The sequence below is a fragment of the Aquarana catesbeiana genome, linkage group LG10 (assembly GCF_042186555.1).
Source record: "Aquarana catesbeiana isolate 2022-GZ linkage group LG10, ASM4218655v1, whole genome shotgun sequence".
NCBI classification, from domain to species: Eukaryota; Metazoa; Chordata; class Amphibia; order Anura; family Ranidae; genus Aquarana; species Aquarana catesbeiana.
The window spans coordinates 116,766,872-116,790,952 of NC_133333.1; the positions used below are offsets into that span (position 1 = coordinate 116,766,872).

Below are 24,081 nucleotides of genomic sequence, written 5' to 3' on the forward strand. Positions count from 1 at the left end.
GTTACATGCAGAAGGAAAGACTGGGGGAGAAAGTCAGAAAGGGGGGTGGAGCTGTAGTTGGGCATTAGACTAGGTAGTTAAAGCTGAACTCTTGGCAAAAGCATTTTTATTAAAATATATTCCCAAATAGTTACAATGGATATAGATTTAGTTTGTGAAAACCAAGTGCCTTTGCAGGCCCTTGTAAAAGTAGAAATGATTTCCTCACTGCACTGCGCACAGCCTGTGCAGAAAGCAGAGCTGTAGGAGGGGCCCAGCATGTCTGGTTTATTGGGAACTGGCTGAAGTATTCACAGTGTATAGCCAGCTTAAAGGGTCTAGTCAATACTTTAATTGGTCTGTTCTGTATAAATTGGAAAAAAAGTGTGAATCCTGGGTGAAAATTGTGTGAAATAGTTTGCAAACAGACCCCTTTACTACTTACACAAGTAATAGCAAATGATTTTGTTAAAAGGGGGTATCTCCAACTTGCCAAACTGCAGAAAAAAGCACAGAAAAATCTGTTAGCTGTTACAAAATTTGTAAGTGTTGCTTGACTACACTACAGAAAAATCAGGTCCCTCAGACAGGGCTGTGCTGTGTGGCAGAAATGTGTAAATTTTAGGAATGGATAGACAAGTACAAATTCTTTCGCAGGTACCACCGTCCCCTTGGCAGGTAAAAAATCTGTGTATATGGCTGCTTGCCTGGACTCCAGCTTTACAGTTAATGTTAACGCTCACCTTGTAAAACAGCCCATTCAGTTTAAAATAGAAATAAAAAGCAAAACATTTCTGTGTGTATATAAGAAACATCATACATACCTTTTTCCCCTTTTTATAAGTGATTATATACCTTCTGTTCTCAGCTGCATAAGGAGTTCAGATAGGTAGGGGAGGAGAAACAGCAGCACTCTAAACTTCCCAGTGAATGACTGTGTGTGTGTGTGTGTGTGTGTGGGGGGGGGGGAGGGGGTGTCAGGACAAGTCTGATAATTAGGCTAATTTCGCACAGGCTGATTTCGCAGCACAGCTAAAGAACTGACCAAGCTGTCCTCTTATGCCTAGTGTGGCCAGTTTTTCATAGGAAAGTAGAGGGACTGGCAGGAGCACCAAGTATTTCACACAAAGGAGGAAGCAAAATAAAGAGAATAGTATACTTTTTCATAGAAGTATATGGTACAGCAGGCGCATGTCAGAAATATAAAATGTTGATCACTATAGAACATTTAGCAATAGCTATACGTAAAAATCCCTCTATACATGGTATAACTATTAATGAAATAAATTATAAAACCGCACTGTATGCAGATGATGTCTTACTTTATATAACATCACCCAAGATTAGTATTCCTTCTGTTTTAAAAGAAATTAATTTATTTGGATATTTGAGTAATTTCAAGGTAAATTTAACTAAATCTGAGTTATTGAATATTTCAATGCCCAGAGATGAGGTTTCTTCACTGGCAACGTTATATCCTTTTCATTTGCAAGAAGTTGCAGTGGAATATCTAGGAGTTAAGATCCCAACAGATCAGACTCTTGTTTACGATCTAAACTTCCTTCCACTTCTGCTTCGAACACAAGCTGAATTGATGTCATGGACGAAGCTCTCTCTATTGTGGTTTGGACGTATTAACTCCATTAAGATGGATATTCTTCCAAAATATTTATATTTATTCCAAACCTTACCTATTAAGCTTCGTAAAACATTTTTTTAAAAACTGAATAAATTATTATTGCAATTTATTTGGAGGAATAATAAACCTCGAATTAACCTGAAGACACTCTGTCAATCCAAAGATCGTGGAGGAGCAGGTTTGCCAGATTTTGAGTGCTACTATAAAGCAGTGATATTTTCTCATGTTTTGGATTGGTTCCATCATTCCGTTGATAAACAATGGGTTCAATTAGAAATAGGTTCCTCTCCATTGAATCCTAAAGCTGCTTTATGGCTTTGTACTAAGGATATAGGTCCACGTTCCTCTTGGCCTTTACTTACCTATACGGTTTTGGAGTGCTGGCATCATTATTTAAAAATATTTCCTCTGTCTTCTATCCCATCTCCACTTACTCCTTTAATAGATAATCCCTCTCTTCCTATTGGCATGCATTCAAATGCTATCTTAAGCTGGGACAAATTTTATTGGCCCCAGATTAGACATACGATTCTGGAGGGTATCTTTATGCCATTCGTAAACTTCCAAACTTTACACGATCAGAAGAAAGGTATATGGTTTGTTTACTTACAACTGCGAAGCTTTTATTCTTCTCTTACCCCGAAACATTCTATTCATCAACCGCTTACAGATTTCGAGCAGTTATGCTTATCTTTGGATCCACCAGCACACACTATATCTAAGATATATATGCTACTATCTACTCTCAAGTCACCGGGTTTACCACCATACGCGGTTAAATGGGAGCTAGAACTAAGCCGGTCAATACAAGAGGAAGAATGGGTTCAAATTTTTAATAATACTCATAAGTTTTCAATAGCTTGTGACACCCAAGAACACAATTTAAAATTGCTTTCTAGGTGGTATCGCACTCCGGTCAACTTAAACCGAATGTTCCCAGCGCAATCCGATTGATGTTGGCGCTGTAATATCGCTATAGGTAATTTATCCCATTTATGGTGGGCCTGCCCTCCTATTTATAAACTATGGGATCTATATAATACTGTTATGGGTGAATTGATTAATAATTCTGCCAAATTGGTTCTTTTTCTCCTTCCTACCTCAACTATTACCTAAAGCCAAAAAATCCCTTCTTTGTTTTTTTTATCAGCATTTAGACAATTAATACCAAGATACTGGAAATCTTCTACAGTTCCTGCAATCTTAGAGTGGCTTGAGATTCTTAATAGTATTATGCATATGGAGAAACTGGTAGCTGAAAATAAGGATACTATACAGAAGTTTAATGGGGTGTGGCAGACCTGGATTACATTTAAAAACTCATTTGGAAATTTATTAATTTAAAAAATTTAGCGCCGTTGGAGTATATATACTCTACTTGATAAAAACAGCTTTAAAATCTGAAAAGAGATACTATGATTCCATGTGAGACTCCACTTATTATGTTTTCTGTTTATCATTAAAATTTCCCTTTTTTTTTTGTAAAATTTTTTGCTTTCTTTTTCTTTCTTTTTTTCTTATGTTTACGATTTAATAATTATAACTTTAATGAATATTAAGGTTAGATATGTATTCTGAATGACTTTATTTAATTTGTGTATGTATATGTGTTTTGTTGTTTGTGTAAAAATACTGAAATAATAAAAATATGTTGGACCATAGAAATATAAAATGTTGGGTTTGCATATTCTTTAAATCAGAACATATCCTCTTGGCTGACTACGTATTAACTTGCTTTATACTAATAACATTTTTATCTCTTTACAGCATTTTAAAGCTTTACTTGAGGGAAAGAAGGAAATAAATTCATCTGGCAATAGTGCAACCACAAGCAAGGATAATGAAAGTACCCCCTACAACTAAAAATATCTTCTTTATTACCTTTCTGACTGATCTTGTGGTAAATATTTACAGGATTAGTCTATCCAGTCTACTTGTTACTCTACACTTAGGAAGATGCTGGAAATTTGAAAGAACTGGACTCTAAATGTATTTTTCTATACATATGCATCAAGTTTGGGAAGACACAAAACATTGGATGCGGGCACACACAGATTCATAAATGATGGCAGGGAGTCCTTGCCACTGGAATCTCCAAGGGATTGTTTTGCAATTGGCCACCTAAAACACTAAACACGTTTTTCTTACTTGCATTTTTTTACGAATCATCCACATTGGTTAGCACATGGAAACGTAAAATAGAAATTAGTAAGTGGTCTCCAGTGTACAAATGATCATAAAATGACCCTTGTTATTACTAATCCTATGCCATCTACGTATAGAACAGCCAACAGGAAAATAATTCTAGCCAGTTGAGAAAGCAGGGCCGATTTCATTGTTTTTGCGCTGATGTCATAGCTGTCATAAAGGTAGTGTGGATTTTTACAGTGTTTTCAGAGCTGCTATCCAGGAATTGTTTAAAAACTGTGACATGAGAGAGTGAGCAATATAGAGATTACAATAGCTTCCGTGCAAAGATATGGTTACATTAGATGGCAAGAGGAATAGCAAGGATTTTTAAGACAAGTGTAGTTGATTTAAAATCTCTTCTCTAAATTATGCACTTGTTATACTTTGTATATTTCTATTATATGAATTACATTTGAACAATATTTACCCTTAAAATCATCAAAGGATCACATCAATATATTTTTTTGTCCTGTAGATCTTTGTAAATACAAATGTCTGTGAGAATTATATACTTTATATCTTCTGTAAAAGTAACGTGAACCCTTTTGTTTATATTACATTTCACATAAAATTTTTAAAGCAAGAGTGTGTTTTTTTTTCTAACACCTACAGGAGCCTTTCTGTTGCTACAATTGCCTCGGGACCTTCACTCAATGTTACTAAATCTGACAGGTGGTGTTATGGAACATTATTGAGGTGCAGAAGGAGAGGGGGCATGCCAAAGCTCAACCTTCTGAGGTCTACTTAACATATAGGGATTGATTTACTAAAACTGAAGAGTGCAAAATCTGGTGCAGCTCTGCATAGAAAGCAATCCACTTCCAGGATTTTTTGTCAAAGCTTAAGACAGAGACACAGACACGGAGCTAACAGGCAGGGAGGAGGGGGTGAGGGGGAGAGAGGAGAGCTGTGGATGACGAAGGGATGTACACTGACCACGGTAGTCAGGGCTCAGCAGCCCTGATTTTCGTGGTCAGCACAGAGAGGGGGACACAGGAAGTGGCAAGATCAGCCAGGTTTTTTACAGTTTAGAGAGGAGCAGATTACACATCACAAGCACTGTGCTGTTTAATTTGCTTTAAGGGACCAGGATCTCCTATTTTTTTTTTTTTAGGTTAACCAACACTTTAATTCATAACTAGTGGCAGACATTATTAACTATAGTTTTGAACTTTCCTCCAGTTAGTTTGAGGTCATGTCCCCATGTTATTGATTTTGGTTTCATATTGAAAAAACTGCCCTTCTGAACCTTATTCACCCCCTTGATGTATTTAAAGGTTTCTATCATGTCTCCCATTTCCCTTCTTTCCTTCAGACTGTACATACCAAGTTCCTGAACTTGCTCTCAATATGTTTTATCCCCCAAACCTATCACCATTTTTGTTACCTGTCTCTGGACTCGTTCTATCCCATCAATATCTCTTTGTAAGTGAGGCCTCAGTATTCTAAATGAGGTCTCACTAAAGATCTATACAGTGGAATCAGAACCTCCTTATTCCTGCTGGTGACCCCTCTAGTGATACAGCCTGGAATTCTTTTCCCACTGCTTGGTCACACTGTTTGCTAATTTTGCAATCATCTGAAATAAGTACCCCCAAAATCTTTTTCTTTTGTACAATGATGGCTAACACTGTACCCCCAATGTTGTACTTTCTCAGGGTATTCTTTCTCATGAGCTAGTTTGCACCGCATACTAGGTCATTATGAAACACTTACCTTAGAACGAGGCATCGGCAGCTGATCCCAGTCCACACCGAGGAAGCTGACATTTCCCCTCGGTGTGTCTTCCGGGTTCATTGATCCGGCGCTGTGAGTGGCCTGGGCAATGTCATCACTCCCTCGCATGCACGCGGGAGACTTCTGTCCGCCAGCGTCTGCCGGACCTTCACAGCGTATGCGCCGCTGACATCAGCGGCTGCATGCAAAGTGAATATCTCCTAAACTGTACAGGTTTAGGAGATATTCACTTGATCTACAGGTAAGCCTTATTATAGGCTTACCTGCAGGTAAATATACAAAAAATGGGTATACAACCACTTTGAGGGACGCCAGGGATGCATATCGATCTCATAGGAGCCTCAGACCCGATCATGCAGTAAACCAGAAGGAAGAGGAAATAAACTCATTCCGCAGCGTTCAATTAAAAGCACAAGAGTTTAATGGCAAATCTACTTACAGCAAAGATAAGTTACACAGGCATATCGGAAAAACATCAGACACTCTCCACGAGAGCTAAGACGTCACCGCTATTCCTTGCCTTGCCTGACGTACGTTTTGTTCAATAGAACATCTTCTGTAAGGCAGTAGGGACCCAATATCAACCCTATTACACACCTTTGTATCATCATCAAAAATACATACCTTGCCCAACAAACCTTTAGTTATATGACATACATATAGATTAAATAGAACAGGACCCAGGAGAGAGCCTTGTGGTTCTCTTGTGCGCTCAACCAGACTGCCAAACCATCCAATGCCGGTGTCGTAACTGATCACATGTGCAGCATCATGGCAGTTGAAGATTAAACAGAGGCCAAGATGGCAGCTTCCTTGGCTGAAAATGATAGGAGGGTTTAGCTCCGCTTTAAGTGCTTGACCTGCTACTTCTAGCTTCTTATCTTGATTGCTTATACAGATACTGCTGGCCAATAACTCTCCTGATCCAGCAATTAGCTTCCATCCACAGATTCACCCAAGGAATTTCTATTTTGCGTTCATTCAAGGTTCTTATTTTAACTGAAGCCCTAATAAAGGGGGATTTTTTTCTGACCCCAAAACGTGTTGGCTGTTTTATAGTACAACCTAATAAATTAATTTGGACTGTTCTTTTTTGGAACCTGTTCAAAGCCATCAAAGTCGCAGAGCCTCTTGGATGCTTTTTTCTTCATTGGATTCCCACTACGTTTGGGGGGTGTATGTGACTTTACCCCCTTTTTCCCATGTGAAACCCCTTGGGCATAGGCAATTGACCACTTAGCCCAGTCACAAGAGGGCAGGGAAAGGCCTTGACCCTGTGTAAGCTTCAATGGGGTGTATATAGTTATATTGTATGAATACATATGTGGTCCATAAAGAACAACTGAACTTTGTTTACTTTACTTTAAGGTCACTGCAAAAGAGACAATGTTACAGCTTGCTATTAGAGGAACAGTGGTTTAACCTCAGCATATAAAAGGAGTTGACTTGTCCAATAAACCTAAAAGGCTGGTTTAGTAACCTGCTTAGAAAAAAGCCATAAATGCTTCTAAATGCATAAATGGCTACTAAAATTTATAAGAAATAATACTGCAGACACATTTCATTTCATGTAAACCTTCTGAAGCTCAGTAAAGAATGTGAAAATAGTAATTGATTAGTAAAAAGAAAATAAAAAGGGGAAAAAAAAGAAATAATACTACAAAATGAAGATCCAGAGCAGTATACAACTTGCATCAGGAGGTAAAATGTTTTCCCGAATAAAGCAAATTGTGCCACACTTTAGGTGTTTTTTGGCTTTTTCTAAAAGTATTAAATGGATGTTTAGGATATTTTTTTTTGTTGTTGTTGGTTGAACTCAAAGTTGATTATGTAACTACGAACTCCTATGGGTTTGGCACACGCAAGTTTTGTATCATGTCCCTGAGCATTCTGTTACAAAGTGCAGCATATGGGTTGAGCAAAACTAACTGCTGTTTAGCAAAATCACTGCCTTGTTCGGCTGCTTGAAGAAAATCATTCTTAGCTGCTTCTTCATTTCCATTTAATCTGAGAATTAGTCCACGCTGCACCAGAGCCTGGCGGGCTGCAATCCCTTTCCCTCCACTCAGCTCCAATGCACGATTCAGATCCCCAAGGGCACCTGGATGTAAACAGACCAGTGGATTTAGAACATATACAGTTTAAATTTGTAATCATTTATTATATAGGAGGATTAAGGCAACTTTCTCCCTCTTTGAATCTCTTTGCCCCTAGTTATCTTGTACTGTATAGTGTTTGTTAATAAACAATGTCCAGGAATGCTAGATAAGGTTAGTAGGGACGCATACAGTATACAGTCATATAAAAAAGTAAGTATACCCAATGGAAATGTTTGGCTTTTTCAGGATGTTTAAATAGCAGATATTAAATCTTGACTCAAATAATGCCTACAGCTAAAGATGATATATGTGAACAAATGACACAGACTTGACATGAAGTATTCATTTAAATTTTCTAAAATGTAAAAAAATGCAGATTTGTCATATGGAGAATGTAAGTACACCCTACATTTACCACCAAGTCAAATCTGTAAAATTAGAATCAGGTGTTACAGATTAGGTAACAATGATTTCAACATTATAGAACCTCCTTAAGCCTCGTACACACGATCGGAATTTCGGTAGACAAAGTGTCAGACTTTTGTCCGAAGGGCATGTGCCAGGAACTTGTCTTGCACATAAACGGTACACAATTGTCAGCCAATAAACATGAATGTAGTGACGTACTACGAAGAATTTCAGCTCTTGAGCACCACCCTTTGGGCACCTTCTGCTAATTTCGTGTTTGGTGAGCATTGATTCCGAGCATGCGTGTTTGTACTTTCAATTTTTGTGTGACGGACTTGTGTACAGACGATAGGAAGATCTGACAACAGACCGTTGTCTGCAGAAAATTTACTAGCCTGCCATCCAACATTTGTTGGCGGAAAGTTGGACAACAATTGTCTGGTGGAGCGTACTAACCGTCGGATTTTACGCCAACAGTCTATCAGTCATCACACAATTCCCTGCCGAAAATCCGATCATGTACGAGGCTTTAGGCTCAGTTCACATTAGTGCGGGCCATGCATTCCGGTTGCAGGTGTGGGAATCACACAGATTCCCGCAACCACCCACAGCCGAATCGCACTACTCTTGCAAGAGGAGCAGGGCTGACATTTTGAATGGCACCCCCATGCATCTCAGGCCGCAGCGTGATCACGGGTGTGGGAACTGCATTGTCAAAAAGACCATGTGGTTTCCCTGCAGCCACGTTTTTTTTTTGTGCGTTTCACATGGCACATCAGCCCATTCAAATGAATGGGCTGCCGTGCCTGGGCAAATGCAGTGCGCACGGCCTGCACTAGTGTGAACCAAGCCCTAGCTAGTGTGCAGGTGGAACATGTCTTATTTGAACCTCAGATGTCCAGTCTAGTTCTAGTTTTCTTTTTACTATTTATTTACAGGTGTCATCATGCCAAGATCAATGGAGCACTCTAAGGCCCTCTGCAAATAAGTCATGAATACCTACGAATCTGGCTAGGGATTTAAAAAGATTGCCAAATGATTTGTAATCAATCATTCCCACTGTAAGGAAAATAATGTACAGATGGCTAAGATTTCAATCTACTAATTTGTTGCAGCACAGTAGCCTTTACGTAGCAGTGCTTCTAAAATGCACTGTGCGTTTTAAAAAAATGCATGGTGTGTTTTAAATGCATTGCATTACAGCCAATATGCTTGAATAGCTGGTTGATAAGGATGGGGCCGGGTCCTTAACAACTGGCACCAACAGGGGGTTGTTGTTAAGGAGCTGAAACCCGCAGGTGTCCTTAACCAGTGATAATGTCTCTCCCGATGGTCAGCATGCTTAAGCAGGAATGATGCTACCACCGAGGGAAAGAGGCAAGAGGACAGGGCAGGATAGCAGGGTGCATTGGCGCCCAGAATCTGAATGGAGGAGGCAAAGGAAGGCCAGATCCACAACTGGCACAACTGGTGAGCACCAAGGGGACACGAAGCTGTGGGGGGGGGGGGGGGGGGGTAATGTTTACATTCACATGTTCACATTTCGTTTGCCAGCTCCTTGGCATTGAGAGTTTATCTCTATCATTATACGTATACAGAATGCTGTTTTGTATTGTTTGGAAGCACCTGGCACATGCTAAAATGTAACTATATACTGTAATTGTGTAGATGCAGTGTAGTACCAGTTATGTCTCCCTGTAGGCGTAGCACTTGAGCACGGTTGTTGTATGCAGATGCTCGATCAGGAAGTAGCTCCACAGCCTTACTAAATTTTTGCAGAGCTGTTATCAGATCTCCAGATTCTGCAGCTTGAACACCAACCAGTTCCAGGTTCCGTACCTCTTCCAGTAAAGCAGGTGGGAAACGGAAGTCTATACAAAAGTGAAAACATCCCCATAAAATATCTACACTTTATTCCTTTTAAATGAGTACCCAAAAAAAACACAATTCGGTAAAACAATTCGCTCTTAAGTAAAATATAAATAATAGTGCAGCGCTCATGGTGTAAAAAATGAAGAAATAATACCATGCAATGAACAAGTATTAAATCAGTAGGTGTGACAATGAGGTCATGAAACTGGTAATATGCACACAAATAACAAAACATAAAGTCCAACAGTAAAAATAAAAAAGTGAATTCAGTGCTGTGATCAATAATGCAAAAATGATGAATAAAATTCAATGGCTTCAAAATAAAAGTTCAATAAAAGATAGTCCACCAAGAAATTGAAATCCTTGAGATGAAGATACCCATATGAAGGCACAATAGAAAAAATACTTGTCACTGGTTTGTGCAATCTACCACCAAGGAGTAAAATCGGCACGCTGTCAGGAACCATGAATCAGACTGAGACAGAAGTACAGTTAAATCACACTTGTTAAATAATAATAACAAAGGTAAACAGAGTAAACGTAGTCAAAACATAGCCAGAGTTCAGGAACTGGAACGGATAGTCAGACAAGCCAAAACGTCAGGGACCCAAAGATGAGTGTAGTAGAACAGCAATCAGGATCTGGAGCCAGAAGGAATGTCAGCCAAGCAAGTCTTTAACAGGAACACAGGAAAGCGTCTCTAGAGATGTGACCAAGGCAAAGGCAGAGATCATCTGGACTGGACGGCTTAAGTAGGCAGGACGGACGAGCAGGATATCATGAACAGGTGAGTCACTGTGGATAGATAGGAGCTGGCAATTAGCCGACAGCTGAGCAGCCAGCTTTGAGAAGGAAGGGCTGAGCCCAGCCCTGACACATGCTTACTAGAGAGTGTGGACTCATATCCTGGTTTATGAGTCAACCGAGCAAATGAGGTAATATCGTAACTTTATTCAGCTTTATCGGATGGTCTATAGACACCCCATCACCGGTTGGATGGAGAAGTTCCACTTTAAACGAACAAACTCCCAATGGGCAGCAAACGTCAAAAAGGAAGGGTGCTCCTGAACATATATGTAGGGAGTAAATGGCCACATATAGTGTAAAACTGTATAAAAAGCATTTTATTGTAAAAACAGATATACACTTACACAAGACCACTTGAATAGCGCTTAAAAAAGATGCATCAGAAGGGGACTGCAATGGCTCCACGAGCGTCATGGACGTGTTTTGTCCTATTGGACATCATCTGGGGTACACCAGTTACTGATTTAATACTTGTTCATTGCACGGTATTATTTCTTCACTTTTTACACCATGAGCACTGTTATTTATATTTTACCTGTTTACACGATTTGTCTGAGTGTCAGCTGCTTTTTATTATCTCAGAGCGCAGTTTTTTATTTTATATTAATTAGCTTTTAAAGCCGAAGTATATGTATGGCAATTTTTACATAGTTACATTGGTCCAGTTTGGACTAATATAAGTAGGTATGTGCCATACCTGTGGGATCCCTGTGGAAGCTGCCGTGCGGCTGCTCTGCTGCATATTGAACAAAGGAGGTCACTGTTTCGGCATAGACATCAGTCAGGGAACACTGTGCATTTTCTCAACAGATGCAAAACGTTCTCTGATTGGACGAAGTGAAGAGATGGGGCAGTGGCATCACAATCTCAACCTCGTCCAATCAGAGAACACAAATCCTTTGCTGAAGCTTGCATATGTCACTCCTGGCAGTGCAGAGTCAATCGGCTAGCAGGGGGCAGAAGCCCCATCAACAATTTCTGCTAGAGTTACCCTGCAAGAGCTGCCCTGCAAGCAGACTCAGTAATCATGTGAGACGGAGGGGAGAAGGAAGACACATTCAACATACTGGCCCTGCCCCTTAAATTGACAAAAAGAATCACGTGGATGGCTTCCAGATGAAAAAATATGTGATTGGCTTTCACTCTGTAAACTTGTGGCGCATATGTACAGAGAGTGGCAACACGCCAGAGGATCAGCTGCTATTGAGTTGCCACTACCAATAGGGAAGTCTTTGAAAAAGGCTGGATCAACAAGGTGTTTACAAATCTGGACAACTTGGATGACAGAAAGCTTCTGACAAGGTACAGAACAGACTTTTAAGGAAAAATACACACAGAAAATTCCTGGCTTCATTCATACCTCCAAACTTTTTGAGATGGGAAGGAGGGACACCTATTAGCAAAATTAAGTGGGCATAGGACACATACCCTGCCATACCCCCTTAAAGGAGAATTACACACAAAAAAAAAAAAAAGTTAAACCTTCAAGTGCTTTTTAACCACTTCAGCCCCGGAAGGATTTACCCCCTTAATGATCCTTTTGTTGTACCCAAAAAAAATGTATGTCCTTTTTTTCCCCCACAAATAGAGGTTTCTTTTGATGGCATTTGATCACCTCTGCAGTTTTTATTTTTTGTGCTATAAACAAAAAAAGACTGACAATTTTGAAAAAAAAAAACAATATTTTTCACTTTCTGCTATAATACATATCCCAAAAAATATATATAAAAAAACAAATGTATTCATCAGTTTAGGCCAAAATGTATGCTGCTACATGTTTTTGGTAAAAAAAACTTGCAATAAGCGTATATATTGATTGAAATCAAAATTTGTAGTGCTGTCAAACCATGACCTAATGATCAGTGCTATAAAAATGCATTGATCACTGTATAAATGGCACTGGCAGGGAAGGGGTTAACACTAGGGGGCGATCAAAGGGTTAAGTGTTCCCTAGAGAGATGCTTTCTAACTGTCAGGGGGACGGGATGAACTGACTGGGAGTAGCAAGAGATCGCTGTCCCTGATCACTAGGAACAGCTGATCTCTCTCTCCTCCCCTTAAGAATGGGGATCCGCCTTGTTTACATAGGCAGATCCCCGGTCTAACTATTTTTAACGCGATTGCAGGTGGCCGGTGGATATCGAGTCTGCCAGACCCGCAGGAGTGCTCCTGTGCGCGCATCCACAATACCACATGCACAGATTGATGTACAGATACGTCGGTTTGCACAGCCAAGCCGCCTTGCCGCAGTATATATGCGGAAGGCGGTTGGCAAGTGGTTAACCACTACTATTCCTTTATACTGGCTTTTAAAATTTACAAATGCAGCAATTTAGAATTTGGATGAAAGGTTTAGCACTGGGAAACGCTTTTTGAAACATAAAAAGTGCATTTTATATACAGTACAACTATATAGATCAGACTAAAATGAGGGACAAATAAGGAGGACAGAGGGACTTTGTTCCAAATCAGGCATAGTCTCTCGAAATCAGGGGCAGTTGTAAGCTATGTTCTAATGGCACTTTAAAGTATACATTTCCCCCAAAGTCTTTCTGCAACAGAAATGTTTGAGTGCTTTGTGGGGAAAATTAAATCAGTGCAGAAGCTGTGAATTAGATGAGAAAGAGCACAAAGTACATAGGCAAGGATTCATCCCTGCCCTTCCCCAATTACATAAACCATGAAGAATTAATATGCAAAAAATTACTGGTTAAACCTATAAGTATTTTTCACCACCATTTTTCCTTTATACTGGATTTTCAAAATTAGAAAAAAATGCAATAATCTAGACGAGGGTTCTCCAAACCATGGCCCTTTGCTTACCTTTATCTGGCCCTTGGGACATAAGTCCTCCCACTGATACGAAACCCTATTCTTCCCACTATTGACACCAACAATGGGGCATAATTCCTACCACTGTTCCCCTGGGGTGCCACAAACATAGGACACAGTTTGCCCTGAATCAGCATCTAATGCCCCGTACACACGGTCGGATTTTCCGATGGAAAATGTCCGATCGGAGCGTGTTGTCGGAAATTCCGACCGTGTGTGGGCTCCATCGGACATTTTCCATCGGATTTTCCGACACACAAAGTTGGAGAGCAGGAGATAAAATTTTCCGACAACAAAATCCGTTGTCGGAAATTCCGATCGTGTGTACACAAATCCGACGGACAAAGTGCCACGCATGCTCAGAATAAATAAAGAGATGAAAGCTATTGGCTACTGCCCTGTTTATAGTCAAGACGTACGTGTTTTACGTCACCGCGTTCAGAACGATCGGATTTTCCGACAACTTTGTGTGACCGTGTGTATGCAAGACAAGTTTGAGCCAACATCCGTCGGAAAAAATTCTAGGATTTTGTTGTCAGAATGTCCGAACAAAGTCCGACCGTGTGTATGGGGCATTACACTGCCACGGTGAGCGCCGGCCACCAGCACCATAACAACCAAATAAGCTCTAGGGTCAGGATGCAGGTGTCCCGCCTGCACAATGGCATTCAATTACCCTAATCTAGAGCAGGTTTCATGCAAGGCTGCTGATGTGACTGGGATGCTGACATGATGAGGGGCTTCTAATATGAAGTTAAATTCATCAAGGTGGTTGTTGCACATCATCCTAGGCTCAGGGTTTCCCCTGATGATAAGATTTTGTGTACTTTTAAAGACCAGGTGCAGAAGAGGACCTGGATGTGGATCTGAACTTTTTAGGCTGGGCTTCTCCTAAGGGTCACAGGAGTGCAATCAGTTTTGTACTCCTGTGACCCATTTTTAGCAGAGATCGGTCTGAATTCCTCTCTCCACTGAAGTCACTGCAATCAGTCGAGACAGCACGTCATCCCGACTTAGGAAGTCTGGATCCGCCAGCTGCCTGGACTGATGGCAGTCTCAGCCTCTCAGCGAGCCGCTGAGACGGCCGTTCCCCGCCCCTCCACAGCTCAGCGCTTCAATGAGCATGGAGGAGCAGAGCAGGAGAGATGCTGACTGACAGCCAGCACTTCTCCGCTCGGGGAAGTGAGAGAACCGAGCCATCGGCGCTGTTCGGTGGCTTGGTTCTCAGTGCAGAGATGCCGGGGGACAGCTGCAGCATCAGTCTGATGCTGCATCCACCTAGGTAAGTATGAATATGCTAAAAAAAAAAAAAAAAAAAACATACTTCTCTTTTAGGCTCGATTCACACCTATGCATGTTGCTTTTGGGCGTTTTTGGAGGTTTTTTTTTCATGCTTGCCACGTTTTTGAGCAGCGTTTTTGCGGCGTTTTTGCCGCGATTTGCGTTTTGCGTTTTTTTTTTTTTTTTACAGTCTAAAAAAAAAATTTAAAAAAATTAAAAAAAAAAAAAAAAAAAAACAAAAAACGGCAAAAACGCATCAAAAACGCTGCAAAAACGCTGCTCAAAAACGTGGCAAGCATGAAAAAAAAACCTCCAAAAACGCCCAAAAGCAACATGCATAGGTGTGAATCGAGCCTAAGGCCCCATTCACACTAGCGCGTTTTTTGATGCATTTTGCATTTTGCAGAAATGCACGGGAATTTTTTAACATGGGTTCCTATGGAACATGTTCACATCAATGCTTTTTTGTATCTCTGCGTTTTTGGAAAGGGTCGGGGACTTTTTTTCATGCAAAAAGCAGCGTTTTGCATGTAATGGTTTTCAATGGACAAGCATCAAAAACGCAAGTGCACCGTTTTTGCAGCGTTTTTGGTGCGTTTTTGGTGCGTTTTTGCCGTTTTTTTTTTTTTTTTTTTTTTTTGTAATTTTTTTTTAAGACTGTAAAAAAAAAATGAAAAAAAAAAAAACGCAAAACGCAAATCGCGGCAAAAACGCGGCAAAAACGCGGCAAAAACGCTGCTCAAAAACGTGCCAAGCATGAAAAAAAAACCTCCAAAAACGCTCAAAAGCAACATGCATAGGTGTGAATGGAGCCTAAGGCCCCATTCACACTAGCGCGTTTTTTGATGCATTTTGCATTTTGCAGAAATGCATGGGAATTTTTTAACATGGGTTCCTATGGAACATGTTCACATCAATGCTTTTTTGTATCTCTGCGTTTTTGGAAAGGGTCGGGGACTTTTTTTCATGCAAAAAGCAGCGTTTTGCATGTAATGGTTTTCAATGGACAAGCATCAAAAACGCAAGTGCACCGTTTTTGCAGCGTTTTTGCTGCGTTTTTGCTGCGTTTTTGCCGTTTTTTTTTTTTGTTTTTTTTTTTTTTTTTTTTGTAATTTTTTTTTAAGACTAAAAAAAAAAATGAAAAAAAAAAAAAAAATACGCAAAACGCAAAAACGCGGCAAAAACGCGGCAAAAACGCTACAAAAATGCTGCTCAAAAACGTGCCAAGCATGAAAAAAAAACCTCCAAAAACGCTCAAAAGCAACATGCATAGGTGTGAATCGAGCCTAAAAGAGAAGTATGTTTTGTTTTTTTTTTAGCAAAAACGGTGCACTTGCGTTTTTGATGCTTGTCCATTGAATTCTATTACATGCAAAACGCTGCATTTTGCATGAAAAAAAGTCCCTGACCCTTTCCAAAAATGCAGAGAAACAAAAAGGCATAGATGTGAACATGTTCCATAGGAACCCATGTTAAAATATTCCCGTGCATTTCTGCAAAATGCAAAATGCATCAAAAAACGCGCTAGTGTGAATGGAGCCTTAAGGTACAGAGGAGCTTCTGCTGTCAGAGGTGACTCCTCCTGCTGTTTAAATAAATAAAAAACTTGCTGCAGTCCAGAGAGCAATGTTCTTATTTCTGACTGCATTACCAGAGTACGATGAGCTGAAGTGGTATCTGTTCACTTCTCAGCCGAGCTTGTAGTGAGTCCTATCACTGTGAGCTGTAAATATATTTCTTTCTACTATCTCTTCCGGTCATGAGCTGTATGGAGTGTTTTGACATGGGGACTAAGGAAGAAAAGACCAGCCAAGACCAGGTGCAATAGAGGACATTGGGGTTTGGAGAATGGGTACAGAGGAGGTGAGGAATATACTCTAGGCACAAAGGGGGCACTAATTGCAGAGTAGTAAGAAGAGAGGCAGAGATCAAACACAGGGAAGTATTTGAAGAGATAAATCCAGGTGTAGATGATGAGGAGAAAGTGTAGACTAATAACAGAAAGAGGCAGGAGAAGCAAAGAGCAAGCACAGAAAAGTACTGAAGAGAACCTAGGTTTAGCACAGAGAAGAAAGAAATGAGTCATCACTAGGTATGAAGGATGATGGGGCAGATTGGTTCGGTGAAATGTTACCTTTTATGGAGCAATGGTTTTATTGACCAATAAGACCTCAACTTGCAGCAGCCATGAATGGGTCACACCACTTAAAACTATATGCTGTATAGTGGTAGAAGGTTCTACTGATTGTGTGCACATGGGCAATCTGATTTGTTTGCCAACTTTCTACTGTGTTTCCCTGAAAATAAGACCAGGTCTTATATTAATTTTGGCTACAAAAAACACACTAGGCACTAGGGCTTATTTTTAGTGGGTGTCTTATTTATTTACGGACTGTACAATAATTTACATTTATTCAAATACAGTCATGTCATCTTCTGTAAAAAAAAAATATCCTGATATTTTAAAGCATGAAACACAGCAACAGTGCTCCTGCTGTGTCATTTACCCCTCTCTATGTTCTAAAAAACCTGATGATATAATATGCAGTGTGTGTGTGTCTCCTTGTGTAACTTTATTGTGGAAAATACGCGCCGTTGGGAGCTCACGTGACCCGCCGGAGTTCTTCTTCCCTGCTCAGAATACTGCAGAGGGAGGGGCTGAGATCCCCGCTGACGTCAGCCTCGCTCAGAGCACTGCAGAGGGAGGGGCTGCTGACATGAGCCTGGAGGAGAGGAGAAAATCTCCGGTGGGTCACGTGAGCGCCCAGCGGGGCGCTGTAAAGAAGGTATTTTCCACAATCAAGTTACAAAAGGAGACACACTGCACATTATATAAACTTTTTACAAAACAGATTACATGTTTTTACAAGGACTTTAACTAGGGCTTATTTTCGGGGTAGGGCTTCTATTGCATCCATCCCTGAAAATCACGCTAAAGTCTTATTTTTGGGGTAGGGCTTATTTTCAGGGAAACATGGTATTCACTTTGGTATGTCCTCAATACAATACAAATATGGCACAAGGTTCATGGCACTGCCATATGGTGGTGGATGTGTTATAAAGTTTTACTGCTAGATATGGAGCAACTCAGTCAGACTGCACTTCTCTACAACAATAAGCCTCTGCATTATTACAGACCTCTGATTCAAAGCTGAGATTGGGGTGAGTGAGAAGAGGAGGATTAAACAGGGTGTGGAACTCTGTTATAGTTAATAAAATATGTCTGCTTCCTGTATTTCCTAATTAAATCTGTGTCTAAATCTGGTGACAGTTTAGTATAGACTTTTAAGATGTCATTTTTAATTACGGTAATCTTTTAATTGTTAATCTTGACAGAGCTCCATTACTAATATCCCAAGCGGTGAGGGAAAGAAAGAAAGAAAGAAAGAAAGAAAGAAAGAAAGAAAGAAAGAAAGAAAGAAAGAAAGAAAGAAAGAAAGAAAGAAAGAAAGAAAGAAAGAAAGAAAGAAAGAAAGAAAGAAAGAAAGAAAGAAAGAAAGAAAGAAAGAAAGAAAGAAAGAAAGAAAGAAAGAAAGAAAGAAAGAAAGAAAGAAAGAAAGAAAGAAAGAAAGAAAGAAAGAAAGAAAGAAAGAAAGAAAGAAAGAAAGAAAGAAAGAAAGAAAGAAAGAAAGAAAGAAAGAAAGAAAGAAAGAAAGAAAGAAAGAAAGAAAGAAAGAAAGAAAGAAAGAAAGAAAGATGTGTCACAGTAGTGTTCTCTGCTCCCCTTCACATCATTCCCCCTCCACAGTGATATCCTCTGTCCCCCTTCACATCAACCCCCACAGTACTGTCCTGTGCCCCCCCCCCCAAAGGAATGTTGTCTGCCCCTTTGGATATCACCCCCCCACAGAAGTGTCCTCTGCCCCCTTCACATCAACCCCCTGTAGTGTCCTCTGCTCCTTCCCCCCATAGCCGTATCCTTTGACCCCCCTTCACATCACCCCCTTACTGTAGTGTCCTCTGCCCCTTCCCCCCATAGCAGTATCCTTTGACCCCCCTTCACATTACCCCCTTACTGTAGTGTCCTCTGCCCCCTTAACATCACCTCACTCCTACCCCACTGTAGTATTCTCTGCCCCAACCCCTCCCCCACACAGTAGTGTCCTGTGCAACCCCCCACCCCCCCAAGCAGTGTCCTCTGCCCCCCCACCCACCCAGTAGTGTCCTGTGCATACACAGGTGTACAGCGAAGCAGAGAGCGGGAGGCAGCACAGTACTGGATTGAGAATGGAAGCTGCCAGAGGTAACTTTTCATATCAACAAGCTGATGATTGGTTGTTAGGACTGCCTGGTGTCCTAGCACCCAATCACCTCCTGGTTTACTTGAAAGGTTAACTAAGGCAGTTCCCGCCTCTCATCTAGTACTGTGCTGCCCCCTGCTCTCCAAGCTGCAGTGAAGATGAGAGCAGAGGAAATCCGTCCCTGCTGCCTATGCACTGAGAACTGAGTGATCATACACCACTGATCGCTCTGAACAGAGAGCTGTGACTGTCAGTCACCAGCTCTCTGCTCTGCCCCTCCAGCACTCACTGGAGCCCTGGGGAGGGGAGAGAGCAACCGGAGAGGCTGAACCAGCTGCCTGTCCAGGCATCTGGGTGGATCCCGACTGTAAAGTTGGGATCTTTCTCCAGCCTGGAACAGCCGAGTCACGTCAGCTGACAGCAAGCTTTGTCCTGCTGTCGGCTGAAAAAGGGAAACGGGAGTGCAGAATGAACTGCACACCTGTGATCCATAGAGATTTTAGCCAAAAAAGCTTTGGCCATGCTTCTCCTTTAATTGAAAACTGTCAGATCTTGACAGATGAACATCTAAGAGGTAAAAAAAAATCATAATATGTATGTATAGCTCCATGTGCTCCGAACAGAAACTAAAGACACACTGAAGCAGGGTGGGACTAACTGGACAGAGTATCCCCTAGATGTGAGAGTGAGGTAGGGACAAGATTATTAAAATTGTCCATAGACACAAATACATGCTTTTTTATGGTTCGTAGGATTCCACAGCCAACTTATCGGTTATACATTATTGTTTCATATACAGTGCTTTAAAAAGTATTAAAACCCCTTGAAATTTTCCACATTTTATCATGTTACAACCAAAAACTTTAATGTATTTTATGTGATAAACCAGGGATATGCAATTAGCGGGCCTCCAGCTGTTGCAGAACTACAAGTCCCATGAGGCATAGTGAGAATCTGACAGCCACAAGCATGACACCCAGAGGCAGAGGCATGATGGGACTTGTAGTTTTGCAACAGCTGGTGGTCCGCTAATTGCATATCCCTGTGATAGACCAACACAAAGTGGCAGATAATTGTGAAGTGGAAGGAAAATGATAAATGGTTTTCCAAATTTTTTACAAATAAATATCTAAAAAAAGTGTGGCGTGCATTTGTATTCAGCCCAATTTACTCTTATACCCCTAACTAAAATCTAGTGGAACCAATTGCCTTCAGAAGTCACCTAATTAGTAAATAGAGTCCACCTGTGTGTAATTAAATTTTAGTATAAATACAGCTGTTCTGTGAAGCCCTCAGAGGTTTGTTAAAGAATCTAAAGCTGGCCATACATTATACAATTTTCTTGTTCAATTCCCTTTAGATTTACCTTCAGCTATGTAGTGAAAGGGCCTGCCTGATTGCATACAAAATTGAAAGTGTTTAGGTGTGACCTCATAATATATGGTTTTGGTAAATCTAAAGGAAAGTTGCAGAAGAAAATTGTATAATATATGGCCATCCTTAGTGAACAAACAGAATCATGACGGCCAAGGAATGCACCAGACAGGCCAGGGATAAGGTTGTGGAGAAATGTAACAGGTTCCCGACCAGCCACCGCAGTTATACTGCGGCAGAATGGCTCCCCTGGGCGAGCCGTCGTAGCTGTACGTCGGCCCTTTTAGACGCTGTAGGAAGCGCACACCTACAGCGTGTGCCCGGACTCGATTAGAGTGCCCAACGCTTGTGACAGAGCAAGAGTCGGGATCTGTGTGTGTAAACACACAAATCCCGCTTCTCTCAGGGGAGAGGAGACAGATAACAAGTATGAACACTGATCTCTCTCCTCCCCTAGTCAGTCCCATCCCCCCCACAGTTAGAACACACATAGGGAACACAGTTAACCCCTTCTCTGGCAGTGACATTTATACAGCAATCAGTGCATTTTTATAGCACTGATCGCTGTATAATTGTCGGTCCCAAAAATGTGTCAAAAGTGTCCAATTTGTCTGCCGCAATATCACAGTCCCGATGAAACAAATCACAGATCACTGCCATTACTAGTAGAAAAAAATTATAATAATAAAAATTCCATAACTCTATCCCCTATTTTGTAGACGCTATAACTTTTGCGCAAACCAAACAATATACGCTTATTGCGATTTTTTTTTACTAAAAATATGTAGAAGAATACATATCAGCCTAAACCGAGGAAAAAATTAGTTTTTTTGAAAAAAAAAAATTGGGATATTTATTATAGCAAAAAGTAAAAAAGATAGTGTTTTTTTCAAAATTGTCACTCTTCTTTTGTTTATAGCTCAAAAAATAAAAACCGCAGAGGTGATCAAATACCACCAAAAGAAAGCTCTGTTTGTGGGAAAAAAAGGACGTAAATTTTGTTTGGGTACATCGCTCGACCTTGCAATTGTCAGTTAAATCAACGCAGTGCCATATCGCAAAAAATGGCCTGGTCATTGAGAAGCCAAATCTTCTGGGGCTGAAGTGTTTAAAGCAGGGTTAGATTACTAAAAAAAAATCTCAAGGTTTGAACATCTCAGTGTTCAATTCATCATCCGAAAATGGAAAGAGTATGGCACAACTGCAAATCTACTAAGACATGGCCGTCCACCTAAACTGACAGGCCGGGCAAGGATTGCATTAATCGCCAAGCCAGGAGGCCCATGGTAACTCTGGAGGTGCTACAGAGATCCACAGCTCTGGTGGGAGCATATGTCCACAGGACAACTATTAGTTGTGCACTCCACAAATCTGGCCTTTATGGAAGAGTGGCAAGAAGAAAACCATTGTTAAAAGAAAGCCATACAAAGTCTCATTTGCATTTTTCGAGAAGCCATGTGGGGGACACAGCAAACATGTGGAAGAAGATGCTCTGGTCAAATGAGACCGAAATAGAACTGGCCTAAAAGCAAAACGCTATGTGTGGCGGAAAACTAACACTGCATATTACCCTGAACACACCATCCCCACCATGAAACATGGTGGTGGCAGCGTCATGTTGTGGGGATGGTTTTCTTCGGCAGGGACAGGGAAGCTGGTCAGAGTTAATGGGAAGATTGATGGAGCCAAATACAGGGCAATCTTAGAAGAAAACCTGTTAGAGTCTGCAAATGACTTGAGACTGGGGCAGGGGTTCACCTTCGTGCAGGACAACGACCCTAAACATACAGCCAGAGCTACAATGGAATGGTTTAAATCAAAGCATATTCAAGTGTTAGAATGGCCCAGTCAAAGTCCAGACCTAAAGCCAATTGAGAATCTGCGGCAAGACTTGAAAATTGCTGTTCACAGGATGCTCTCCATCCAATCTGACAGAGATTGAGCTATATTGTAAAGATGAATGTGCAAAAATGTCACTCTCTAGATGTGTAAAGCTGGTAGAAACATACCCGATAAAGACTTACAGCTGTAATTGCAGAGAAAGGTGGTTCTACAAAATATTGACTCAGGGGGCTGAATACAAATGCACGCCACACTATTCAGATATTTATTTCTGAATCATTTTGAAAATCATTTATCATTTTCATTTCACTTCACAATTATATGCCACTTTGTGTTGGTCTATCACAAAAAATCCCAATAAAATACATTTATGTTTTTCGTGGTAACTTGACAAAATGTGGAAAATTTCAAGGGGTATGAATACTATTTTCAAGGCACTGTGTATATGTAATATAATATATGCAAGAAACACTTTCACTTTTTTAGTAGCGTGGGGTAAGTGTAAGGTTTGTATTTCTATGTGTGTAACTAACTGTTCAAAAGTTATTTGAGCTGGTGAAGTAGTCTAGAAATGTAATTGAGAGCAGGGAAAGAATAATTTGAGATTGGTGGATATGGTGTCATGTGGGCTTTCTGTACCTGCAGCAACACAGAGCATTTATCAGGTGCCAGAACATACATCATATAGACAAAATGTATCTACAATGAGATGGCCTCCTTTATCATCTATGACAGTATGGTGTTTTGTTGTACTTTTCCAAAACTGATCTACATTCAGACCTTTGAACCCATTGCGTGCATATTAGTTATCCAGTATGTTACACGTGTCCCAGTTTTTTAGGGATACTAATCCAGTTTGCAACCTTGGACAGTTCATTGCCCAGTATTAACTACAAATCCCAGTACTTCCCATCGGTGTCTCTGCAGTTTCTGAAGTACTACAAGTCACATCATATACCACTGATATTTATCCTGTTTTTATGGAACTGTAAGTCTTATCAGGTCCAGCTGGACTACAGGTAGCAGCATGCCCACTCCCTGCTCTCATCATATGATTAATGGCCTCCCAGATTCTTGCACTGTGTGTGCTGTCTGTGTGATGCATTTGAACCTTGCTGTCTCTCTTATATTCTGTTCATCAATCCAGTGCCCAGAACAAGAGCATGTGTTCTATGATGTGAATGTACAATGTATATGTAAAGCGCTGCGTAAACTGATAATAATAATAATAAATATAACAGTGAAAAAAAAAATTATATAATAATAACTTAGATCAAGCAAATGTTGACTTACCTTGATTTGCGTTCTCTTGAAGGTTTTCCTCATTCTGTTCATTAATGTCACCAAAAGGGGCATTAGGGTTGAAAAGGGCATGCAAGACTGCTGCATCATTGTGAGTACACATTATGGATTTCTTCTAGAGTGACAGAGGATACAAAAGTACTGACACTTTTATCTCAGAGACACATAGGGAGGAGCAGGAGCAACCAATAGAATGCAGGGGTGGAGGTGGCTTTTGACCAGATGTGACTTACAGCTGGCTTTGTTTAACACAAAAAAGAAAAATGTGTCCTGTATAACATAATGTAGTTCCATGCTTATCCTACCACTTCTTCACTTCCGATCCCTGATATGTCTTTGTTGGCATTTTAGGGAATATGGACAAACTTGTAGTGAGGTCATTGGCAGCACTGATTATTTAGAATAAAACCACGCTGAATTGTACTTCACAAGAATGATTACACAAGAGTGGGCTGGTATTCAATCACTTCAATACCGA

The 24,081-nt window shown here is 40.6% G+C and overlaps 2 protein-coding genes across 3 annotated transcripts in view; one reads left to right on the forward strand and one right to left on the reverse strand.

Annotated features, from left to right (window-relative positions):
- IFT46 (intraflagellar transport 46) overlaps window positions 1–4,391 on the forward strand; it is a 77,000-nt gene extending 72,609 nt beyond the window's left edge. For both annotated transcript variants that reach the window (XM_073602515.1, XM_073602514.1), the window contains exon 12: window positions 3,386–4,391. In XM_073602515.1, the coding sequence (XP_073458616.1) occupies window positions 3,386–3,481 (96 nt within the window). In that variant the 3' untranslated portion in view covers window positions 3,482–4,391. The remainder of the gene's footprint in view (window positions 1–3,385) is intronic.
- Window positions 4,392–5,943: 1,552 nt separating this feature from the next.
- On the reverse strand, window positions 5,944–23,771 carry TTC36 (tetratricopeptide repeat domain 36). The gene is made up of 3 exons (XM_073602516.1): window positions 23,595–23,771; window positions 9,735–9,923; window positions 5,944–7,646 (listed from the first exon to the last, which is right to left on the reverse strand). Exons 1-3 carry the CDS (start codon window positions 23,704–23,706, stop codon window positions 7,390–7,392), a joined length of 558 nt encoding a protein of 185 aa, XP_073458617.1. The 5' UTR covers window positions 23,707–23,771; the 3' UTR covers window positions 5,944–7,389.
- Between the last annotated feature and the right edge of the window lie 310 nt (window positions 23,772–24,081).

What these genes read in the sequence shown, in the direction of transcription:
- TTC36 (XM_073602516.1), bottom strand. Translation starts at nt 23,706, where the DNA reads ATGTGTACTCACAATGATGCAGCAGTCTTGCATGCCCTTTTCAACCCT. An exon ending in TCAAGAGAACGCAAATCAAG is followed by an intron (nt 9,924 to 23,594) that starts GTAAGTCAACAT and finishes ACTTTTGTATAG; the next exon opens with ACTTCCGTTTCCCACCTGCT. An exon ending in CCTACAGGGAGACATAACTG is followed by an intron (nt 7,647 to 9,734) that starts GTACTACACTGC and finishes GTTTACATCCAG; the next exon opens with GTGCCCTTGGGGATCTGAAT.